Source organism: Lissotriton helveticus, chromosome 3_1, assembly GCF_964261635.1.
Source record: "Lissotriton helveticus chromosome 3_1, aLisHel1.1, whole genome shotgun sequence".
Lineage (NCBI taxonomy): Eukaryota > Metazoa > Chordata > Amphibia > Caudata > Salamandridae > Lissotriton > Lissotriton helveticus.
The window spans coordinates 1,906,812,936-1,906,834,712 of record NC_136061.1 but is presented as its reverse complement, the minus strand read 5'-3'; the positions used below and the strand labels follow the sequence as shown (position 1 = coordinate 1,906,834,712).

At 47.0% G+C, this 21,777-nt stretch overlaps 1 protein-coding gene across 1 annotated transcript in view; it reads left to right on the top strand.

The window, feature by feature from the left end:
• Positions 1 to 21,777, top strand: part of TRPM5 (transient receptor potential cation channel subfamily M member 5) — a 549,888-nt gene that overhangs the window by 155,175 nt on the left and 372,936 nt on the right. The window contains exons 10-11 of the mRNA XM_078683456.1: positions 13,246 to 13,366; positions 17,996 to 18,119. Of these exons, the coding sequence (XP_078539582.1) occupies positions 13,246 to 13,366; positions 17,996 to 18,119 (245 nt within the window). The remainder of the gene's footprint in view (positions 1 to 13,245; positions 13,367 to 17,995; positions 18,120 to 21,777) is intronic.

Genomic DNA, 21,777 nt, shown 5'->3' with positions numbered 1-21,777 from the left:
AATATGCTGATTTATCCATAGTCCAAACATCAGCTTGTTATTACTTGTAAATACATTAATTGTAATTCTTGTCAATATCAGGACATATATATTCATGTAATCACCAAATATTAGACAGACATTTTAAGTAAATAAAGCCTTACTGCCCCCTGTTGGACCTGGCCCTTTTCTGGCAGGTTCACCCCGAAACTTTTTGCTTTTTCCTAGCCTGTTTCTGTGACCTGGTGTTGGTGATTTTAGGCCTTTGTGCACTTTTTCACTGTGGTACAGTGTAAAGTGCGTGAGCTCTCTGTGTATGTGTGGTGAGTGACCTGCCCTCCCATAGGAATGCATGGGGAATATGTGTGACCATGGTAGTTCCTGATGTGTGGGGAGTGCAGGGTCGAGTTTGGTATGTGCGAACTCGTGAGATTGAATGCTGCGTAATGATGTATGTGGCATGAATGTGTCTAGTGTGGAAGTGACACTTCTAGACATGGGTGTGCATGTGTAGTGAGTCTGCTGGCACGTGATTGGCTGGAGCCTGGCTCCAGGAAGTCTGGATGGGTCTGCCCAGTGGTGAGTGTTGAGATTTGCATGCTGATGTGAGGGGAGGGGTGCACCTGGGTCCTGAATAGGGCTGGGCTTTCCCCACACAATGCTGGCTCCAACCCCTGTGGTGCGACTGAGGACCCTGTCCTGACTAGTGAATGGAAAGGGTGGCTGGGGAAAACAAAGTACTCCAAAACCAGCTGCGACTGGTTTCTCCCCCACCCTGCACCTTTAGACAAAGGTTTTTGCTGTATAAAAAGGGGCGGTGTCCCCTTACAAAATGTTCTTGTTTCTGACTTGAATCCTACCAGGGGCGTGCTGCTGCTTGGGCCCAGGGGAAGGCTTGCCTCCCTGGGCCCTGCCCAGCCCCTGGATACCTGATGGACTTTCCTTTTCTGGAAGCTGCAGTGCTCCACCTTATGTCCTGGACTGCTGAGGTCCTGGAATCCTGAAGGACTTTGTTGCTGGACTTTTTCTGATTCACCCTAGCGCCTGGGAGCACTTTATTTTTGACAGAGACCTTCTTTTGCCTGATAGTGCTTGGGAGCACTTTTTGCTTTATTTGGAGCGTTTCTTCGCCCTGCATTTTGCGTGGGGAAAAGCCGGTGCCCACCCGGCAATTGCCTAGGATTGCCGATCGTAGCGAGTGCCACCTCGCGTTAAATTTAAATTTGAAAGGGAGCCTACCCCTCGTTTGCCGGGAGATCACCGCCGCTGCCCAGGGGGCTGAAATCGACCAAAAAGTTGCCGTTCTCCGCCTAGGGCCGCGGACAAAGAACCGTAGGGGCCGCACTCCGATTGGGCCGTTGGTGGAGGCTTGTCTCGTGGAGCCGCGCCCCGATTGGTGGATTCCCAAGAAGAAGCTGCTGAGTCGAGAGGGGCTCGTCCGGGAGCCGCGCTAGGATTGGCTGACTCCCTCGGTCGCGGCCGGTGGAGAGAGAGAGCCCTGGACCCCAGGAGGGGGCCCGGGTGAGGTGAAGATGGCGGCTGAGGCCGCCGACGGCAGTGCGGGGCTCCCAGGAGTCCCGGGAAGCCCCGCAGGAGCAACGCTGCCGCCTCCCATAGCAGAGGAGCCCCGCCGAGGAACAGCCCGGTGAGTAGAAAGGGCTGGGGGGGGGCTCCGTGAGGCTGCTGTTGGTGCCGGTTTGAGGCACTGTGTCAGAGCGGCCCCGTGTGCCAGTGGGCTGCTCCAACGTGGGCGTAGTTTTAAAAGGACCCCGTGGGGGTCCCGAGGCCTCATGAGCACTTTCAGAGTGCAGAGGGCTCCAGTGTTTGAGGGGGTCAGAGTGCTCCCGTGAGCCAGGTGTTTTCCGAGCCCAGATTGCTCCAACGCCCCTCAGCTTTGTCCGAGCCCGTGTGGCTCTAACATGGGTGCAGTTTGCTCCTAGGGGCTAGTGAGAGCCCCTGTCGCAGTTTTGTCTCCAGCTGCCCAGCAATTAGTGGGCAGCTGCACCGTTTAGGCGCCAAGAGAGAGAGAGTCCCTGTGTGGGACAGAGATGGCACAGAGGTGCCAGGCCTTCTACAGCTGTGCAGCACTTAGTGCCAGCTGCAATGTTTAGGCCCTGTTGGTGTTCCCAGCTGCCCAGCAATTAGTGGGCAGCTGCCACGTTTAGGTTTGCGCCGGTGGCGCACCCCTGACTGTTGCTGCATGGCAGCGCGCCCTGACATTTTGGACACAGGGCATTTGAGTCCTTCTTGGATGGCCAGTCGGCCAGGGGGCTGGTATGTGGGTAGGGCGCAAGGCCCTAATGTGATTTCGGCGCAATGTGGTTTTACTATGTTTATAATGGTAATTGCCTAATGTGATTTTTGCGCAATGTGAAGTTAATATGATTGTGAGGTTATTTTACCTATGTAGGTTTATGTAGTGATAGTTTTACTTCACTGTGAGTTACACCCCTAAATGTGAGTTCTGCTTAGGGGGAGGGTCTAATGTGTTTAGACTAGTGAGAGATTGCCTACTGTAGTTATACTGTTTAGGCCTAATTATGATTACTGCGTAATGTGCTTTGCCTTTATGCTTGTGTTACTTCTAAATGTGTTAATGCTTAGGAGTTTACTTTGCCTAGTATGTTATACTAGAGAGGTTATGTGTCCATGCGTGATCTAGGCCTATGGTTATTAGTATTGCGTAGTATGTACCTACCTTTACCAGTAGTTACTGGTTGTGACCTATAATTGTTATTTTGTGCTACACTTATATAAGTTCTAGAAGTGCTATTTCTGCTAAGTGCTGATTCTGACAGTGGCCCACGTGGCCCTGTCCTGGTGTAAATATTCCCTTGTGAATATTGCCGTGCCAGTTGGCACAATGTATATTGTGTGATTACTATCTGATGTGTTTTGACAATACAAAAGTCATTTTTATATAACCTTGTGTGGAGTTCCTTTTGTGGTGTGCCTAGGATGTTGTTGTTGTTGTGTGCGTGCGCAAATGCTTTACACATTGCCTCCGGGATAAGCCTGCCTGCTCGTGCCAAGCTACCAAGGGGGTGAGCAGGGGTTATCTTGGCGTGTGACCCCCTTGCCCTGACTAGAATGGTGGTTTCTGCCTGGCTTTGGCGTAAGCCTTAGCCAACCAGAAATCCCAGTTCTAACACCCCCCAAATAATTTTTTTAATTTTTTGGTAATTAACGTTATGCCAGCATTTCAGTTGGCGTGCATTACAATGAACCAATGTGATATTATCAAAGATGGTTGTGTGACCCAGGACTCATGTCTAATGCATAACAAAGCATCTTCTCATCGGTGTTTCTTTCTCATTTACTTGTGTACCTTACCTTTTTAGGTCTCGCCTGAGGTAGCGCGCATGCGCTTTTTTTTTAATCACCCGCAATTGGTTGTTGCATACGTCTTTCTAAGATAAACAGCACGCAATTGGTCCAAGGCGGGTGATTGTCCCGACTTCTTCGTTCCCTGGCCTAGGGTGCTCCGGAGCGAGCATTAATGCCATCTGTTTCCAATTATCGCGTTCGCGTTAATTGGAAACAGATGGCGCGATGTCGGTCAGCGCTGGTCACACTGGTTTTTCACCTACAGTGGCGGGCACACGGGAGCACCACTCCCAGGCTTATTTTAATAGAGCAATACAATAGCAGATCTTCGATGACAAGCGCCTCGCCTTATTTTAAAAATTCCACTCTTAAGGCAAACCTATCCCGCGCCATCATTCGGCAGTTCTCTTTTAGAGCAGACGAGTATGACAGAATCCTGATTACATGATAAAATCATATGTCAACAGACAATATGCAACTTTCCGCCATTCCCCTTTGCTAATTTCAATACAGTTCACCAAAGCTTCTAACCAGCCTCACTTTGCAACTGAATTGGGGGGATTTGCCGATGATCACCCAGTGTATCTAAGTGGTTGTAGGAGCTGATCAATTTCTCTGTGTTGGAAACTAATGACATAGCTAGCACGTTTTCTGTCCCTAGGTTCCCCTGTTTGTTAAACACAACTACAGCCGTATTGCACCCGGCCCTCGAGCAGCCATTTACATATACTCGAGGACACTTATTTGAAGTGTCAACTGTATTGTATTGATGAAGCCGCATGCACTGGGTTTGCCATTACAAAGCCAACTCAGCATAATCCATTGGGTGGACTTATTGTGCAAATGAGTAACACAAAACGTGGGTGCACAAAGCTCCAGCTGCCAACTGAAAGAGAGCGGGAAAGCTAATTAATGCACTGAGCTATGGGTTCAGACATTCCAATCACCCCACGCCTGAGGCCCTCGTGCAGCCAGCTGTGGTCAAGGCCCCTGGCCCTCATTATCATTCTTCTTCCTACTCTTCAAAGAGCAGGGCCAAGAGGGGAAAATACAGCTTCAAATGCCTCCCTCCACAACGTCACCCCTTCAGGCGTTCTTTTTACACACAGCTTCAATGGGCTGGGGGTGCCCGGGCTTATTTACAGGCACTCCAAGAACGTGAAGCAGAGTCCGAGAGGAGCACACATATGTAAAATAAAAATAACACACAGAGAATGTCCTTGGGATTTTACCTACGATGTGGCCTGCCACTTTTTAAGAATTCTCACTGCTCGCTTGATTGTAATGTAGAGTGGTCTATCGGCCTGAGCTGCCATCTGGGGAACCTGGTGGGAGTTTAGGAGTCGGCTTGACACACTGACATTCTGGGCAGATGCATCAGAATCTGATCTTGTGTAATGTGGTCTTCAGGTAGAGTGCCCCGGTGCTTTTGGGTTCAGGGCCAGATGTTCAACCATTGGCATTACAATGGTAATGCCATAAAAACATAAAAACACTCTACTGAATGAAACATACACTCCACACAATACCACTCAGTGCCACATAATTAGATGCAACATAATTACACTGCACTCAATGCAACATACACTAAACATAATACCACTCAGTCCCACATAATTACATGCCACATAATTACACTATACTGAATGCAACATACACTCCACATGCTACCACTCAGGGCCACATAATTATATGCTATATAATTACACTGCACTCAATGCAACATAAACTCCAAATAATACCACTCAGTGCCACATAATTACACGCCACATAATTACACTCTACTGAATACAACATGCACTCCCCATAATACCACCAATCAACATAAATGCACTCCACACCATGACACAATTTCACTAAACATAATTTCACTCAACACCACAGTTCCAGGCCACACAATCCAACTCCACACATTTCCAATACACACCACATAATTAAACACCACACAACATATTTCAACTCCACAATCCACCAAACATCATTCACAACCACCATTTTGCATCAGCGCACCACCTAAGCATCACGTCAGTCTGCCCTTGGAATTTGGCATCTGTTGATTCTCCCCTAGTGTCAGTCCGCTGCTTGCGTTCTAATTAAATTACTGTTTTCCAACCTCCACTCCCCCGTTATTTATGTCCCGCTCCCCCATAACTAAAACAATTATAACAAACAAGCATGAGAGCAGGCAGGAAGAAGTTGCCAGCAGTGCAAGTACAAAAAAACTAAAAGACATTTTTTATGTTAAAACATTTTTTTATCAGGTTTTTCAGTTGTATATAATGTCGACTTCATTTGTATAAAGGTAATAACAAAAATGCTTAACACTTTTTAATATAGCTTTTCAACATAATGCACAGCAGCCACAATTGCTCTACACAGCATAGCCAAAAGTTCTCGCTAAACACATTCAGTCCCAAAGGCGAGACCTATTGGCTATGCCGATGCTTGTACCTTTTCTTACTAATTTACTTTTGCACTTCACATAAAGGGCATTGACTGTAATTGATTACAACATTGTATGTACTATCACAAAATGTCTCTCTCTCTCTCTCTCTCTATCTCTCTCTCTATATATATATATATATATATATATATATATATATATATATATATATATATATATATTACTTCAACTTGCCTTCTGCTTAAGGACGCCACTCCACGAGAAATAAGTTCACAAAACCATTTATTCTTGAAACCGACTCAGCTTTCCAATAATTAATTAATATCCCTGACGCGTTTCAAAGCATCTTGCTTCTTTTTCAAAGGGAAAAACACAAACTGTCAGCCACAGATCTGTGCAGCACATTTTCCAGCCTTAAAAGTATTTTTTCATCAATTAACCTCTCAGGAGGCCTCGCACTTTCAGGTGATTAAATTCATATGCTTTCTGGTACTGGAAGTCTTTGTGCTGTGCCAATTCTCCCCCACCAGTGGGGTCCGCGTTTTGCTTGCAGTTACAATTTAAAACAGTGTTAATTTTTCGATTTCTGTTCAAGCCCTCCAGTGGGCCTCAGAAAGCCATGCCGGTACGCCTTATTGCATTTCTCGTGATGCAGACAGGTTAAGCACAGTTCCAACCTTGCAGACCCATATCCCTTTAAAGGCGGTTTCAAGAATAAATGGTTTTGTGAACCTATTTCTCGTGGAGTGGCGTCCTTAAGCAGAAGGCAAGTTGAAGTAATATATATATATATATATATATATATATATATATATATATATATATATATATATATATATATATATATATATATATATATATATATATATATATATATATATAATAAAACATGTATGCCAGAAATTACCAACATGTTCTTGGATAAATTGCCAATATGTGCCCAGGTATCGCATACTGTAGTCCACTCAATAGTATCATGAGAAATTGAGTCCCCTATAGTTCGCTGGTAAATATCTTGACATGTCCAGGTATCCGCCAAATGCCAATTAGTATGTTGCGAAAGCATGTATCCTCCATATGTCAGTTACAATCATAATGTGCTTAGGTCTTCCCATCCACTAGACAGTACCAACATGTAACGAGGTATACCCCCTATTTCAGTTAATGCCACTATGTACCTAGGTGCTTTTCATAATATGCACGCTACTGACATTAAGTGCACATATCCCCAATACACCAGTCTGTGCTGCCATGTACTCAAGGGTACCAAATATACCATTCGCTGCCATCATCTGCCCCTAGCATTCTCGAGGTATTGTCATTGTCATGTAGTGCCCGAGGTAACCTCCTGTTAGAAATGGGTTGGCTAGGTTATGCACCTAAACCAGGCAGAATCCACCACTCTAGTCATGATAATGGGATTACATGTCTAAAATAACCCCTGCTCACCCCGTTATTAGCTTGGCACAAGCAGTCAGGATAATCTCAGAGCCAATGTGTAAAACATTTGCACATAACAAAGAGTAATACAGTGAAAACACTACAAAAGGACACCACACCAGTTTTAGAAAAATATCTATCTTTGTAAAACAAGACCCAAAACAATAAAAAAAAATCCAACATACAGTGATCAAAATACGAATAATGCAAAAATAGGTTTTATATACAGTTCCTTGAAGTCGATAGCTCCATCTGGGGCTATCACGCCATCGTGAACAAAAAAAAAAAAACTGTTCCGGCCAGTCACGGGCCAGCTACAGTGTCAGGAGACCCGTAAAACAATAGCTTTGGAGATGCAGGTCGTTGATACCGAAAGTAATTTCAGGAGTCCCTGGGCACTTGAAGTCATACACGTTGCAAGTTGTACTCCGTGATTTTTAAGTCAGGAGCGAACGCGTAGGCAGGCATCGGGGCTGGGGTGTGAAGCAGAGTGGTGTGACGTGCGGTGCCATCAGGTCTCGGAGCAAGCAGCGGCTCAGTGGCGGTCATCCTGCAACGTTGGTGAGACCAGGACTGTGGGGCAAAGCAGGAAGTGCTCGTTGCGGTGCTGAGAGGTCACGGCGCAGGCAGCGGTGGCATAGTTGCTGAAGTGCTCTTGGCAGTAGACCCAAGGCTGCAGTGTGAGACGGGGCAATGCAGTGTGCGGGGCCCACAGGCTGAGGTGCAGGTAGCAGTGTCAGTTGACAAACTGGAGCCGATGGCGCTGGCGGCAGTGGGTCAAGGCTGCGGCGTGGGATAGGGCAGTGCATTGTGTAACTTATGAGTAGTGCCCCCAACTATGGTGCAGGCAGCGGCATCGATGTCAACTTGGATCGTCGTCGTCGGTGACACCAGGGCTGCAGTGTGAAGTGGGACAATGCTCCCTGTTCTCCACGAGCAGTGTCCACAGGTCACAGTATAGTCAGCGGCTTCGGTGATGGCACTGCAGCAGTGTGAAGCGGTGCGGAGTGTGCTGCCCACAGGTCATGGTCAAAGCAGCAGCTTGGTGGCTGAGGCATACAGTCTTGTTAGTGAGACCAGGGTTGCAGTGCAAAGTGCGGCGATGCCCTCTGCAGTGCCTTCAGGGCTCAGAGCCGGCAGTGGCGTCGTTGATGGTGTCATGTTACCTTTTCTCCTCTGTGCCAGGTGAAACATCCAGTTCCAGAAGCTGGTACCAAGAAGATGTTGAAGTCTTTGATTTCCCTGAGACTTCCAATAGGAGGCAAGCTCTACATAAAGGCCTTGAAGATACTTAGTATGCAAAAAAGCACAGTCCAGTCCTTTCCCTGCCCAAGACAGAAGCAGCAACTTCAGGCCAATACAACAAAGCACAACAACAAAGGGACAGTATTCCTCCTGGCTGCTCTTCCAACTCTGGCAGGTTCCTTAGTCCAGCAGTAATGTAAACTTCTGGGGTCAGGGCCCCAATATGTATACCACATTTTCCTTTGAAGTTGGTACAAACAAAGTTCCTCTGGTGCACATAAACTAGTATAGCCTGTCTCAGGCCAGGCTCACCGAAGGAGATGGAGAGAGCTTGGTGTAATGCAATCACAGTCTATTCAGGTACAAGCAACAACTCCTCTTACTACTCTAAATACAGCCAGGTCTATTCAGCCTGGCTATGAGTCACCCAGGAAAGGCAGGAACGCCCCTTTTGTCTGCCTAGTGCCATGCTCTTGTCACTCTAAACCCAGACAGGGAATACACAGAAAGCAGAGGCACACATAATGGTTAAGCAAGAAAATGCCAATTTTCTAAAACTGGCATTTTCAAACACATAATATAAGAATCATCTTTACTAAAAGACCTATCTTTAAATTTTGAATTCAGGAAGCCTAAACTCTATTTCTCCATCTTGTCCCAGTGGAAAGTTATGCTTGTAAGATGTTGCAAAGCAACTCCCATGTAGCCTATAGCGCAGATAGCCTTGCAATAGTGAAAAACAAAATGCACAATATTTCAATATCAGGACATGTTATAAACACCAGTACAGGTCCTAGCTTTCCATGTCAACAATCCAATGTATGCCACCAAGTGCAGGGAATCCTAATTACATATGTGCACATGTACAGATACACATAGACATACATGCTCATTAACATGCGCCTCTACACACACACACGCATCTAGATGCACCCAGGCTCATATACACATGTGCACAAACACAATTGCGCACTTCATTCCTCTCTAATGTTGGTGGGGATCTGCCTCTCTTCCACTGCGTTTTAGTAATGTTAAGAGACATATGCCCTGTCACTGGTATTGCTTTGCGATCATGGGATGCTGCTCTCCAACTTCTGGACTTGCAGCAAGACCCACCTTCAGCACGAGGACTGTGAGGAGGTACAGGCAGAAGGGAGAGGCACCAGCTGAATGACTGCGTCTACCTCCTCGTCACTGCCTCATCTCTTCAGTGGCTCAGGGCAAGATGTACGATGCATTTTACCTGTCACAAACAGCCCACCTGTAAAATACTTTTTTCAATGTACCATCCCTATTTTGTGAGTCAGTAATCTATTACCGACCCACAAAATAGGGTTTATGAGTCGCTATTAGGGAGGGGCGTGCCAAGGGTGTCCCTTCCTTATAGCGAGTCACAATGTATGTAGGAATGTTTCATGACCATGAAAGCGGCCGCAAAACATTCGCAGTTTACCACCAATTTCAAATTGGTGGTCAGCTATTCGGAAATGTGAAGGTGTCCTGGAGGCCCCATACCCCTTTGTAAATGGGGGTGCCAAAATTTTTTCAGCGCGACCACCGCCCTGAAAAAAGGAAAAGAAATCTTTTCATTTTTATTTTTGAAAAGCATCCAGTTTTCCTTTAAGGAAAGCAGGCTGCATTTAAAAAAACGGGAAAAAAACTGCTTTATTTCAAAAAGCAGTCACATGCATGTTGGTCCCTGTGAGCACCGGCCATTCCCAATGGGTTACAACTTGCGACCGGCCTCGTGAATATTATTGAGGCAGGTTCCTTGCGACCTGTTAGATCTGGCTTTTTCAGCGGGTTTATCCCCAGACTTTTGGCTTTTTACCACTGCTGATCGGTGCTAAAGTTAAGCCTGGGCAGAGTTTGTGGAGTTACGCAGAAGTCCATGAAATGGAAAAAAACTCCACCCGATACGCGGAGCTCCGCGAGCGGCGGAGTGCGTTAGATAAATGCTGTTCGCTGTGATTTTCAGCACCAGGTGTTTCTCCGCACTGTGCAATCATTACGAATGGCACCACGCACAGCGCAAGCGGGCGCTGCTTCCTTTCTGCCACTCGAGTTGATTTTTTACTCGAGTTGCTGCTTTCTGATTTCCAATGGATGGTGCATGAGCAGTCGCGATCATACGCGACCATTCTTAATGAGAAATCCGACCACCCGCGTTGAGAAATCTCGCTGGGAGGTGGATTTTCCTCACTTGCGCTCGCCAACTTGATATTGACAAATGCGAGTGAGGAAAAAAACTCAGCTCTGCATTTTTTTTAACTCTGCGAGCTCTGAGTAGCGTGGAGTGGGGAAAACCCTGCAAACACCGCGAGCGGAGTTCACCGCCCAGGCTTAGCTAAAGTGCATATGAACTGTGTTGTAAATTGTGAGTATGGATTGGTGTTTCCATGATTGGCTTGTTTGACTTACTACTTAGTCCCTAGTTCAGTGCACTGTGTGAACCCAGGGCCTGTAAGTCAAATGCTGCTTTTGAGCCTGCAGCACTGACTGTGCCACCCACACAAGCAGCTATGCAAAAGGTTCTCAGACCTGCCACTGCAGTGTCTGTGTGCAGTTTGGAACTGCCATGTCGATCTGACAAGTGCACCCACTTGCCAGCCCCCAACCTTCCCTTTTCTTACCTGAGTCACCCCTAAGGTAGGCCCAAGGTACCCCTGGGGGCAGGGTACAGTGTATGTGAAAGTTAGGACATGTCCTGATGTATGCAACATGTCCTGATAGTGAACTACAGTGAATTTTGTTTTTCACAATTGAAAGGCTATCTGTCCCATAGGAGAGAATGGGAGTTTATTTAGAACATCTTATAAGTAGAACTTTCCATTGGGACAAGATAGAAAGGTGGAGTTTTGTATGCCTGAACTCAGAATATAGAAATGCATCTTTTATTAATAAGGATTTTTATATTGTCTGTTTGAAAAAAACACTTTTAAAAAATTGCCATTTTATTGCTTAGCCATCCTAGCTGCCTCTGTTGGTTTGTAGATTGACTGTCTGGCTTTGGAGCGACAGGGGCTAGGAGTGTGAATTCACTATAGACAGCTACTGGGGGGGATTGAGGTGTGTCCTGCCTCTCCTGCCTCAGTCAGGACACACTGCCGGGACGTTCGACCAGAGAGGACAGAATTGGTTTTGACTGAGCTCAGACCCTCTCTTCCACAAGACGAACAAAGAGAAATGGAACTTAAATATGGGGGCACAGACCCCAGAACTTTAGAATACTTCCGGACTCAAGAGGAACCTCTGCCAAGGAGACGAGCTGGGAAAGCTGAAGGAGAAGTACTGCCCCTTTGCTGTTTACTGACTGGGGTTGGACTGTTTCTGCCAAGGTAAGGAGAAAGACTTTGCTGTGTGCTGTGTGTCCTGCTTGAAGAAGAACTTTAAGGGCCTGAAGTAGAGCTTGCCTCCTGTTCTGAAGTCTCAGGGAAACAAAGACTTCACCACCAGCTCCCCTGAACTTCCTTGCTGAGAGTTCTGACCTGCCAAGAGGTGCCTGTTGCTGTGTTGGGCCTCTGGAGGTATTTCCTGCAGTTGTGAGCTGGAAAAGAGACACAACGAAGAAGCGCGATGCATCAGCACCCGTTACTGACGCATCACCGCTGTGCTGATGAAGAAACCAATGAAGCACCTGCCAGCGTCTGGAGAAATAGCTGCACGTCTAATCCTGTGCCCTGATCTCAGAAGTCTGAGATCACTGCACTGATTCTGAAGCAGGCCCTGGTGTGCGGCTGCAAGAACCAATGCATCATGGGACCACGGTTGGGGAGACCAACGAAGCGCAGTTGCTGCCGCTGGAGCATTGAGAACCAATGAATCCCTGACCCTCACGCATCGCACCAGGGACCAAATCTACAAGAACACCAGGGTTGCAGTGAGAAACCGACGCATCACCTCCCCTGCATGGCAGTAAGGAATCGACATACCACCTCCCCTGGAGTAAGGAACCAAAACATCACCTTCTCTGGGCATAAGGAACCGATGCATCACCTTCCCTGTGACTGTTTTTCTTTATGATTGTGACACATCCAAGATACTTTGTATTGAAAGTGTCGCATTTATAGTTTGCTATGGACAGAACTGTTTTTGCCTTCCAAGGATTACATTTTGATTACTGTATTGTTGACTTTTTTGTCATTTTGGTCTTGTTTGGTTTAGATGAAGATTACCTATTTGTCTAAACTGGTGTGTTGTCTATTTTTTGTGTTTTCGCTGTATTACTGTATGTGTGCACAATTGCTTTACACACTGCCTCTGGGATAAGCCTGTCTGCTCGTGCCAATATACCAAAGGTGTGAGCAGGGGTTATTTCACAAGTGTATCCGCCTTACCCTGACAATGAAGAAGTGTTCCTACTTCGAAAAAGGTGCAAACCATTGCCAACTAGAGATCCCCATTTCTAACACAACCCATTTGGAAATTGCAAACAGTGTCTCAGACACTGTTGTAAATCAGGTTTTGTGATTTGCAAATTGTGAGTTGCTAAAAATCCCAATTTGTGAGTCACAAAACCTGATGGTTGTATATCTGACCCTAAGCCTACAAAGTTCCAATAATCAAGAGAGAAGGCGGGTTGGATTGGACTGTGCCAGTGCTGAGGGTGCATTCACTCAACACTCTCTGTGGTGCAACACACACACCTACTGTCTCTCTTTCTCTTTCGGTCTCTCTTTCTCTCTCTCACACACACACACTGTTATGGATCTGGAGGTACCAGATTTAAACTGTTGGTCAGTGTTGATTTCTAATTCTGCACTTTCAATTTAATTGAAAAGCTTTTCAAAACCAATTAGACTTTAGGTGATTGTTGTGCGTTTTTGGCAGGATAAAATCAATAAAAAGAGATTAAGTGGACAGAAATGGATTTTGGATATGAACCAGAGAAGCGATAATCCTTGGAGAGACCTGTTTTTATGGGCAGTTCTTCAAAATCGACAGAAAATGGCCACTTACTTTTGGACTATGGTGAGCATTATAAATTACATTTTTTGCAAAGCAATTTTAGTAAGTGTTACGCTGTTCCAGCTCCCTATCTCTCTCTGCCTGTCAATGTGCCTGTCTTTCTGCCATTATGCCTGTCAGTCAGTGTGTTTGTTAGCATACTTGCCTGTTACTTTCATTACCTGTATATCAATGTGTTCTCATGCCCTTCTAAATTTCTTACTACTTGTCTGTATTCCAGTTCAAGCTTGTTTCAACATCCTAATAAGATGGTTTTGCACCACTTATGACAACCCCCATTGTTATATCACTTGAGGTGGACTAGTATGAACCTGCCTTAAGAAGGAACTCTCGTATCCACCTGTTTAAGAACTGGTCATTGAAATCCTAATTGCATAGTGGTGCACATGTTCCACCAAAAGGTACTGACAAACCTGTTGCCTACCAGGGTCACATTTTTGAGCTCCAAAACCACAGTTTTGTCTTCCTATATTTAGGGCAGTAGTGGGGCGGAGTCGGCTCTGCTGTTTATTTATAATTGTATATATTGGACATTTAGTAATTGACGTGAAGACATATTGGTCCTTCTCAGCTTATTTACAACTTTTGATGCTGTCCTTCCTCCGATCCTAAAAGAAGCTGCCCGTGCCAAGGAGATCACCTCACAGCGCTTCAGTAATGACCTTGGTAGCCAATCTCAAACTATCAAAATAGGCGCAATTCTTTCTACCCTAGGCTTATTACTGTCACAAAAGGTCCCCACTATCACCACTTATTCGAAATGGCTACAAGGTACCTCAAGGAAGAAAATATTCATTAATTCTTAAAATGCTCCTCTACTGGGTGAAAGGTTTTTTCAATCAATCAGGGTTGGTAAAGAGCAACAACTCACCCGTGATGGTCTCAAGGTGCTGGGGGGGTTGTGGCTCTGTTGAGTGCTGGGGCCATCCGAAGAGGCAGGTGTTGAGGTCCTTTCTGAACTGGGGCAATGTGGGAGATTGTAGGAGGAGGAGGAGGAGGAGGAGGGTGTTCCAGGCTTTGGCTGCAAGGTAGGAGAAGGACTTTCCTCCCGTTCTGGTCTTGTTGATACGTGGGACGGTGGCCGGAGAGAGCTGGGCTAATCAGAGGTGTCTGTTGGGTGCATTTCAGGTGTGTGGGTCCTGTGTTGTGAAGGGCCTTGAATTTGTGGGTGAGGAGTTTGAAGGTTTTTCTTCTTTCGACTGGAAGCCAGTGGAGATTGCCAAGGTGCTTGGTGAAGTGACTGCGACGAGGGATGTCGGGGATTAATCTGGCTGCGGCGTTCTGGACAGTCTGGAGTTTGTGAAGGAGTTTCTTTTTGGTTCCGGTGTAGAAAGCATTGCTGTAGTCCAGTCTGCTGCTGTTGAGTGCGTGGATGACACTTTTTCTGGATTCGGTTAGGATCCATCTGAAAGTCTTTTGAAAGATGCAGAGGGTGTTGAAGCAGGTTGAGGATATGGCATTGATCTGGTGGTTCATTGTGAGCAATGAGTCTTGCATGATGCTGAGGTTTTGTGCATGGTCCGTAGGGTGGGAGGATTTCCAAGGGTGTAGGACCACCAGGAGTCATTCCATGTGGAGAGGGTGGAACCAAGCATGAGGACTTCTGTCTTTTCTGAGTTGAGTTTCAGACAGCTGTTCTTCATCCAGGTGGTGACAGCGTTCATCCGTTCTTGGAAGTTGTGTTTGGTGATGTTGGGTTCGTTGGTGAGGGAGAGGATCAGCTGGGTTTGTCGGCGTAAGAGATGATGTTGTGCCCGTGGTTCCTGTCAATGGTTGCGAGGGGGGCAAGTAGATGCTGAAGAGGGTGGGACTGAGGGAGGGGCCCAGGGGCACTCCACAGTTGGTCTCTGGCGGTCCCGAGAGGTAGGGAGGAAGTCTGACCTGCTGAGTTCTGCCCGTGAAGAAGAAGCATATCCAGTCAAGGGCCTTGCCACGGATGCCAGTGTCATGGAGTCTGGTGGCTAGGGTGCCATGGGAATCGGTGTCAAATGCAGCTGAGAGGTCCAGGAGGATTAGGGCTGCCATTTCGCCCTGATCGAGGAGGGAGCAGATGTCATCGGTGACGGCAAATAGGGTGGTCTCAGTGCTGTGGTTGCTTCGGAATCCGGATTGGTAGATGTCCAGGACATTGTTAGCTTTGATGAAGTTTGCCAGCTGGGTGTTTAAGGCCTTTTAGATTACCTTGGTCTGTGAATGGAAGCAGGGAGATGGGTCTGAAGTTCTTGAGGTCCGTTTGGTCCACTAAAGATTTCTTCAGGAGGGGGTTGTCTTTGGCATCTTTCCAGTCGTCAGGGAAGGTGGCAGTCTCAAAGGAGCAGTTGATCATCCGACGTAGTTTGGATGCAATGGCAGAGGCGGCTCTGTGGAAGATGTGGTGTGGGCTGGGGTCGGAGGTTTCTCCAGAGTGGATGATTTTCATGGTCTTCAAGGTGTTTTCTGTTATGAGCGGGATCCGTTTGAGCAGGGTAGGTTGGGTGGCATCGCAAGTGGGGGGAGATGGAGCGGTGAGGTGATCTTAGTTGTCGAAGTTGTCATAGAATATCTTTATCTTGTGGTGGAAGATGGTGCTGAGTCTGTTGCAGAGTTCTTGGGAGGGTGGGACGTCTCTTGTTTCACTGCAGGGTTTGGCAAATTCCTTCATAATGGAGAAGAGCTCATTGGTGTTTTGTGCATTGGTGAGGATTCTGTCTTGAGTGATTTCTTCCTTGTGGATTTGATGAGTTGGTGGTGTGTGGTGGTGGATGCTTTGTAGGCGGCGCATGTTTTCAGGGTTTTGTTGCTCATCCATGTCGTCTGGATTCTTGGAGGGCAGGGGTGAACCAGCTTGCTTTCACGATGTGTCTTCTGGTGGCTTTCTGGAGGGGGCGAGTGTGTCAGCACAGTTTGTGATCCAGCAGTGGAGGTTGTGTTCTGCAGTGCTTGTGTCTGACATACTCGATGGTGGGGTGCTGACAACGGCGGAGGTGAGATGGTCTTCGGTGACTTTGTTCCTGCTTCTGCAGGGGAGACAGTGGGCGTGCTTGTGCACAGTATTTTTCTTTAAGGAGAAGTGGATGTAGTAGTGATCTGTCCAGAGGCGTTCAGTGGTGTGGGTGTAGGAAATTTTGTTTCCTCCGGTGAATACAGGGTTGAGTTTGTGTCCCGCTGTGTGTGTGGGGGTGGTGACTAGTTGTTTCAGTCCTATGTTGGCGAGGTTCTCTAGGAGGGAAGCAGTGTTTGAGTCGTCGTGGTTTTCCAGGTGGAAGTTTAGGTCTCCGAGTAGGATGTAGTCTGTGGATGCGAGGACATGGGGTGCGATGATGTCGGTTAGGGCTTTGGTAAAGGGAGTGCAGTGGCCGGGTGGCCTGTAGATGAGGGTTCCGCAGAGAGTCGTTTTGGGGTTGGTCTGGATCTGGAAGTGAAGGTGCTCTATGAGGGTCGTTGAATTGACTGGGAGGGTGGTCATGCAGAGGGTGCTTTTGTGAACAACGGCGGTGCCACCTCCTAGATGGATTGGGTGGTCCTTGCGCAAGATCTTCTATCTGTCGGGAATGGCGGTGGCGATGTCAGGTGCAGAGTTGGCATTGGTCCAGCTTTCCGTAAGGAAGGAGACATCAGGCGAGTAGGTGCTGAAGAGGTCTCAGATTTCTGTGGTGGGCTTGTGTAGGGAACTTACGTTGAGGAGGATGCAGTTGAGTGGTTTGTGAGCGTGATGTCCGGTAGGCTGGACGATGCTGCTGGGGTACCGAGGTGGGTGAAGGTGCAGCGGCAGTGTAGACAGGAGAGAGAGCCATGGTTGTTGGTCGGTGGCGAGAGCTGGCAGTTGTTGTTGCATCCGGGGTTGAGATTATGGAGGGTGCTGGAAATGTATCGGAGGCAGGTCAGGGGACATGGGTCCCTGGCGATGGTCACGGTCGGGTCGTAGATGGGCGCAGACTGGCTTGCCTTTGGCATGCCTTCAGTGGCCGCCATTAAGTAGGGATCGGGGGAGGGCGGGTCAGCTGGGAGGCTTAGCAGGAAGGACACACTGGAGGGGGGAGGGACTGTAGGGGCAGCAGGAGAAAGACTGAGAAGTGAAAAGAAGAAAGGTTACAGAAGGGCAGAACAAAGGAAAGAAGAAAAGGGGCACGAAAGGAAAGAGGCCAGAGAGGCAGAGGCAGAGCAGCAGAAGAGCAGCGTGCTCTCCCACTGGCCCACCAGGGATGAGGCGCAGGCAGGAGCCTGTGGGTGAAGGAGGGCCTCGAACACCCTGCAACAGAGTTTAGGGGGCTCAGGGGGCAGCACTTAGTGATGGATCTTAGCAGGGGTGAGGGAGGGGGCAGAGCACTCTCACTAACCATGTTTTCCACAGGAAAAGTAAATAATATCAGATTTCACATTATAGGTCGAAAGGTTGCAGTGCCAAGGTTCAGAGGTTATGTAGTAGAAGCATAACATTCTATATACAATGTATTTACACCTGTCTACACACTTCAATCCCGTTTTTTGAGTCTAATTGAAGCATGTGTAGTATAAAATGTAGCACATATTGGTCCAGACATGCGCAAGAGATACCTTGACTGTGATTTTGGGGCACTTTCTTCTGTACATTTTTTGGAGACAGGGCTTCTCTGAATACGGTTTCGTGAACTCTAAAACTTCCGACGTTTTCAGGGACAGGAAGGCGTCGCTGCCGCGCTGGCAGCCAGCAAAATTGTCAAGGAGATGGTGCGGCTTGAAACCGAGACGGAGACTGCGCGGAGCATGAAGGAAGCTCAGTATGAACACCTCGCTTTAGGTAAGCAATTGGAATATCCCTCCATAGGGCACTTCAGAATAGGAGTAGACATTATTAAGCCTTCTAGGGACTGAGCTGTGGTTCAGATATGTAATGTATTAATATTAGGGCTTAATTTTACAGTGTTGCTCAAACATACCAGCAGTTTTGAGGGGCCCGGATCCCCAGCATCATGTGTTAGGTCCTTGTGGGGCCCGACCCTGGTGCACAAGGCCCTCCCTCAAAAGGAAAGCAATGCCCGTGTGCACCAGCATATAGCGCCATCTAGTGGTGCCTGGCATTAACTGCCTCATCATGAATATATAATTAAAGCAAGCTGCTTTGATATTTAAAAAGCACATTTAGCAGGGGCGGTGTGGGCCACTGAAGAGAGCAGGCCCTGGTTGTTCCCCTCCCTTGGCAGCCCTCTGTTTAAAGAATATATATTTATAAATAAGCATTTGCATTGCAATAGGTCTCGCATTTGTGAGAGTTAGAGCTATTGGCTTTGTAAATGACAATGTCTTTTACCCATTTATTTTTGTTTGGAGTGGCTGAATACATGTCGTGTGAAGTGGAATTATGTGGGTTGAAGTGGTATTGTTAGTTGTGGAATTGTGTGGTGTGGAGTGGATCTGTGTAGTGGAATTCAGTGGGATTGTTTGCAGTGGGATTGTGTGGATATTAATTATGTGGTATTGAGCGTACTGGAATAATATGGAATGGGATTGTGCGTTATGAAGTGTAATTATGTTGAATGGTATTTTGTGTTGTGGTGTGGTATGTCGTGGAGTTTGATTATTTGGTGTGTTGAATCTTGTGGCATGATGTGGAATTCTGTGGTATGGATTGGATATATGTGGTGTGTTGTGTAATTGTGTTGTTAGTTGAATGATGTGGTTTGGTGTCCAATTATGTGGTGTGAAATGGAAAGGTGTGGAGTTCAATTGTGTGGGGGGAAACTGTAGCGTTGAGTAGAATTATGCTGATTGGAATTATGTGACATAGTCTGGAGTATCTATGTGGATTTTTGCTATGTGACAGTGGTTTTATGTGGGCTGTATTTTATTTGGTATTGAGTAGAGTATAATTATGTGCAGTTGAATGATGTTGCGTGTAGTGGTATGATGCTGTGTTATTTATTTCATGCTATAACCTCACTTTTGGATAGGTGATGTCACACTACGTTATTGAAGCTACCCTGTCATATATTATTACCTGGTCACAGCATCTAAGTTGAGGCCACTGCGGGAAGGAACACCTTGGAACAAAACACTGGCAGCTCTGCAGATTAATGCGCTTTTCATGTAACCTACCACTGAGCTTGTCAACGCTGTACACATAACTCTGCTACACAGAGACACAAACCAGAGCAGAAAAAACATACCTCTTGCTCCTAATAGGTGCAACTCTACCCCTACTTCGGCCTTCGGAGAGTATCATTTAAACGTGAAGTGCTTATTAGGTAAAGTAATTCCCATGTAACTTTTAAACTAAAAAAGAAACACCCAAATAAACAAGTCCTGTCAGACAGTTAATTGATATGGTGCTTAACAGTGGCGTAGGAGGGCTTCGAACTGCATCTATTTTTCACAGGTAGTGCACACGAGGCACAATGAAATGTAGTGATCTGTCCAGTACCGCACATTTTATTGAATTGAGTATATGTGGAGCAGAGTAAAAAAATCACAGAAGACACAATTCACACATCGTTTTTGAAAAATGTGCTTAATATTCCACGGATCTGGTGCAGATTTGTAAACACCGTCAAAATGTTATGTTATCAAAGGAAATTTGCTTGTTTCAATTATTAAAAAGATGGGTAGAAAAAGAAAGTAGGATTAAAGAAAAAATAAATGAAAAAAAACTGCGGAAAAAAGAGAAAGAAAGAGAAAGGAGCTTAAAAGTAATGATAGGAAAGAGAGACAGTTATAGGAAGACTGCACAAAAGAAACTAGGGAAGAGAGCATGGGAGAGAGAAGGCAAAACACAGAAAGTAGGGAGGAACAAGCAGGGCAAAAAAAAAAGAGAAGAAAACACTGAAGTAACAAAAGTTATCTAGTAGGTGTGATGTGAAGCGAGAAGTCCAAGAAAGAGGGAAAGGATGGAGATAGGAAGGGAGGAGTGAACAGAGAGTAAGAAAGAGGCGAAAAGAAAAATGTGACTGATTCAAATACAACTGAAATTATCCCCATCTCAACAGAATGCACAACCTACACACCTCACACACAGATTTCTCCCTCCCCACAAGCCACTGCTGCCAGCAAGGACAGCAACGCATAACGAGGGAAAGTCGTGTACTGAAAATACACACACATATATATATATATATATATATATATCTATATATATATATTTGGCAAGGACGAAGGAGAAAGAGTGAAGAGAGAGGGCGATTCCTCTCTTTGGAACAGTGCGGATGCGGCAATTACTTCAAAATCATGGGGCAACAACTAGCACTAAGCAGCAACATAATGAAGGCACCAACTTTGGACAATATTGCAAAATGTTTGTAAACCACGCTATTAAGCAGTAATTGAATCAACATGCACGTTCCTAAAGACATTGTTGGTGCATTCTGGGACCTGAAGTAATTTGCGCAGGCATATACCACTTGGTTTTATTTCACGCTCACCTGTGAACAAGACGTCAGTGACGTCGAAACGCATAAGGAGTAGGAGCGTAAGTTGCACATGAAATGACGAATAAAGTCAGCTGCATCATCAGTCACTGTGGGGCTCTTTTGTTGTTCGTGGTCTAACCCGCAGTTCTCCAGGATCTCCGTTCCTGGTTCAGAGCCCGCCCTGCAGGACCGGTGGCTGCCAGCAAAGTGGGGGTGTTTCTTGTGATGTTTAGTGAAGGGGCATGGACCGCTCCTCGCCGCTTGCCAGCTCAAATGGACGCACCGCAGTCATTTGGCATGGACCAATCAATCAATCAATCAATCACGGCATTTGTATAGCACGCTACTCACCCGGGAGGGTCTCAAGGCGCTGGGAGAGAGGGTTACGTCACTGCTCGAACAGCCAGGTCTTGAGCTGCTTCCTGAAGGAGAGGTGTTCCTGGGTCAGCCGAAGGTGGATGGGGAGGGAGTTCCAAGTCTTGGCTGCAAGGTAGGAGAAGGATCTTCCTCCAGCGGTGGCTCGGCGGATGCGTGGTACGGATGCGAGGGCGTGGCTGGTTGATCGTAGCTGGCGGGTGGGCGTGTAGAAGGTCAGGCGGTCGTTGAGGTACTTTGGGCCCAGGTCATGGAGAGCCTTGTGTGCGTGGGTGAGGAGCCTGAACGTGATTCTCTTGCTGATGGGGAGCCAGTGAAGGTCTTTCAGGTGCCCGTAGATGTGGCTGTGTCATGGGATGTCCAGGATGAGTCGTGCGGAGGCGTTCTGGATGCGTTGGAGTCTTTTTTGAAGTTTGGCTGTGGTTCCGGCGTAGAGGGTGTTCCCGTAGTCCAGTCGGCTGGTGACGAGTGCCTGGGTGACGGTCTTCCTGGTTTCGGTGGGGATCCATCGGAAGATCTTGCGGAGCATGCGCAGGGTGTTGAAGCATGATGAGGAGACGGCGTTGACTTGTCTGGTCATCGAGAGGGAGGAGTCCAGGATGAAGCCGAGGTTGCGTGCATGGTCCGTTGGTTTGGGAGTGGTGCCCAGGGCAGGGGGCCACCAGGAATCGTCCCAGGTGG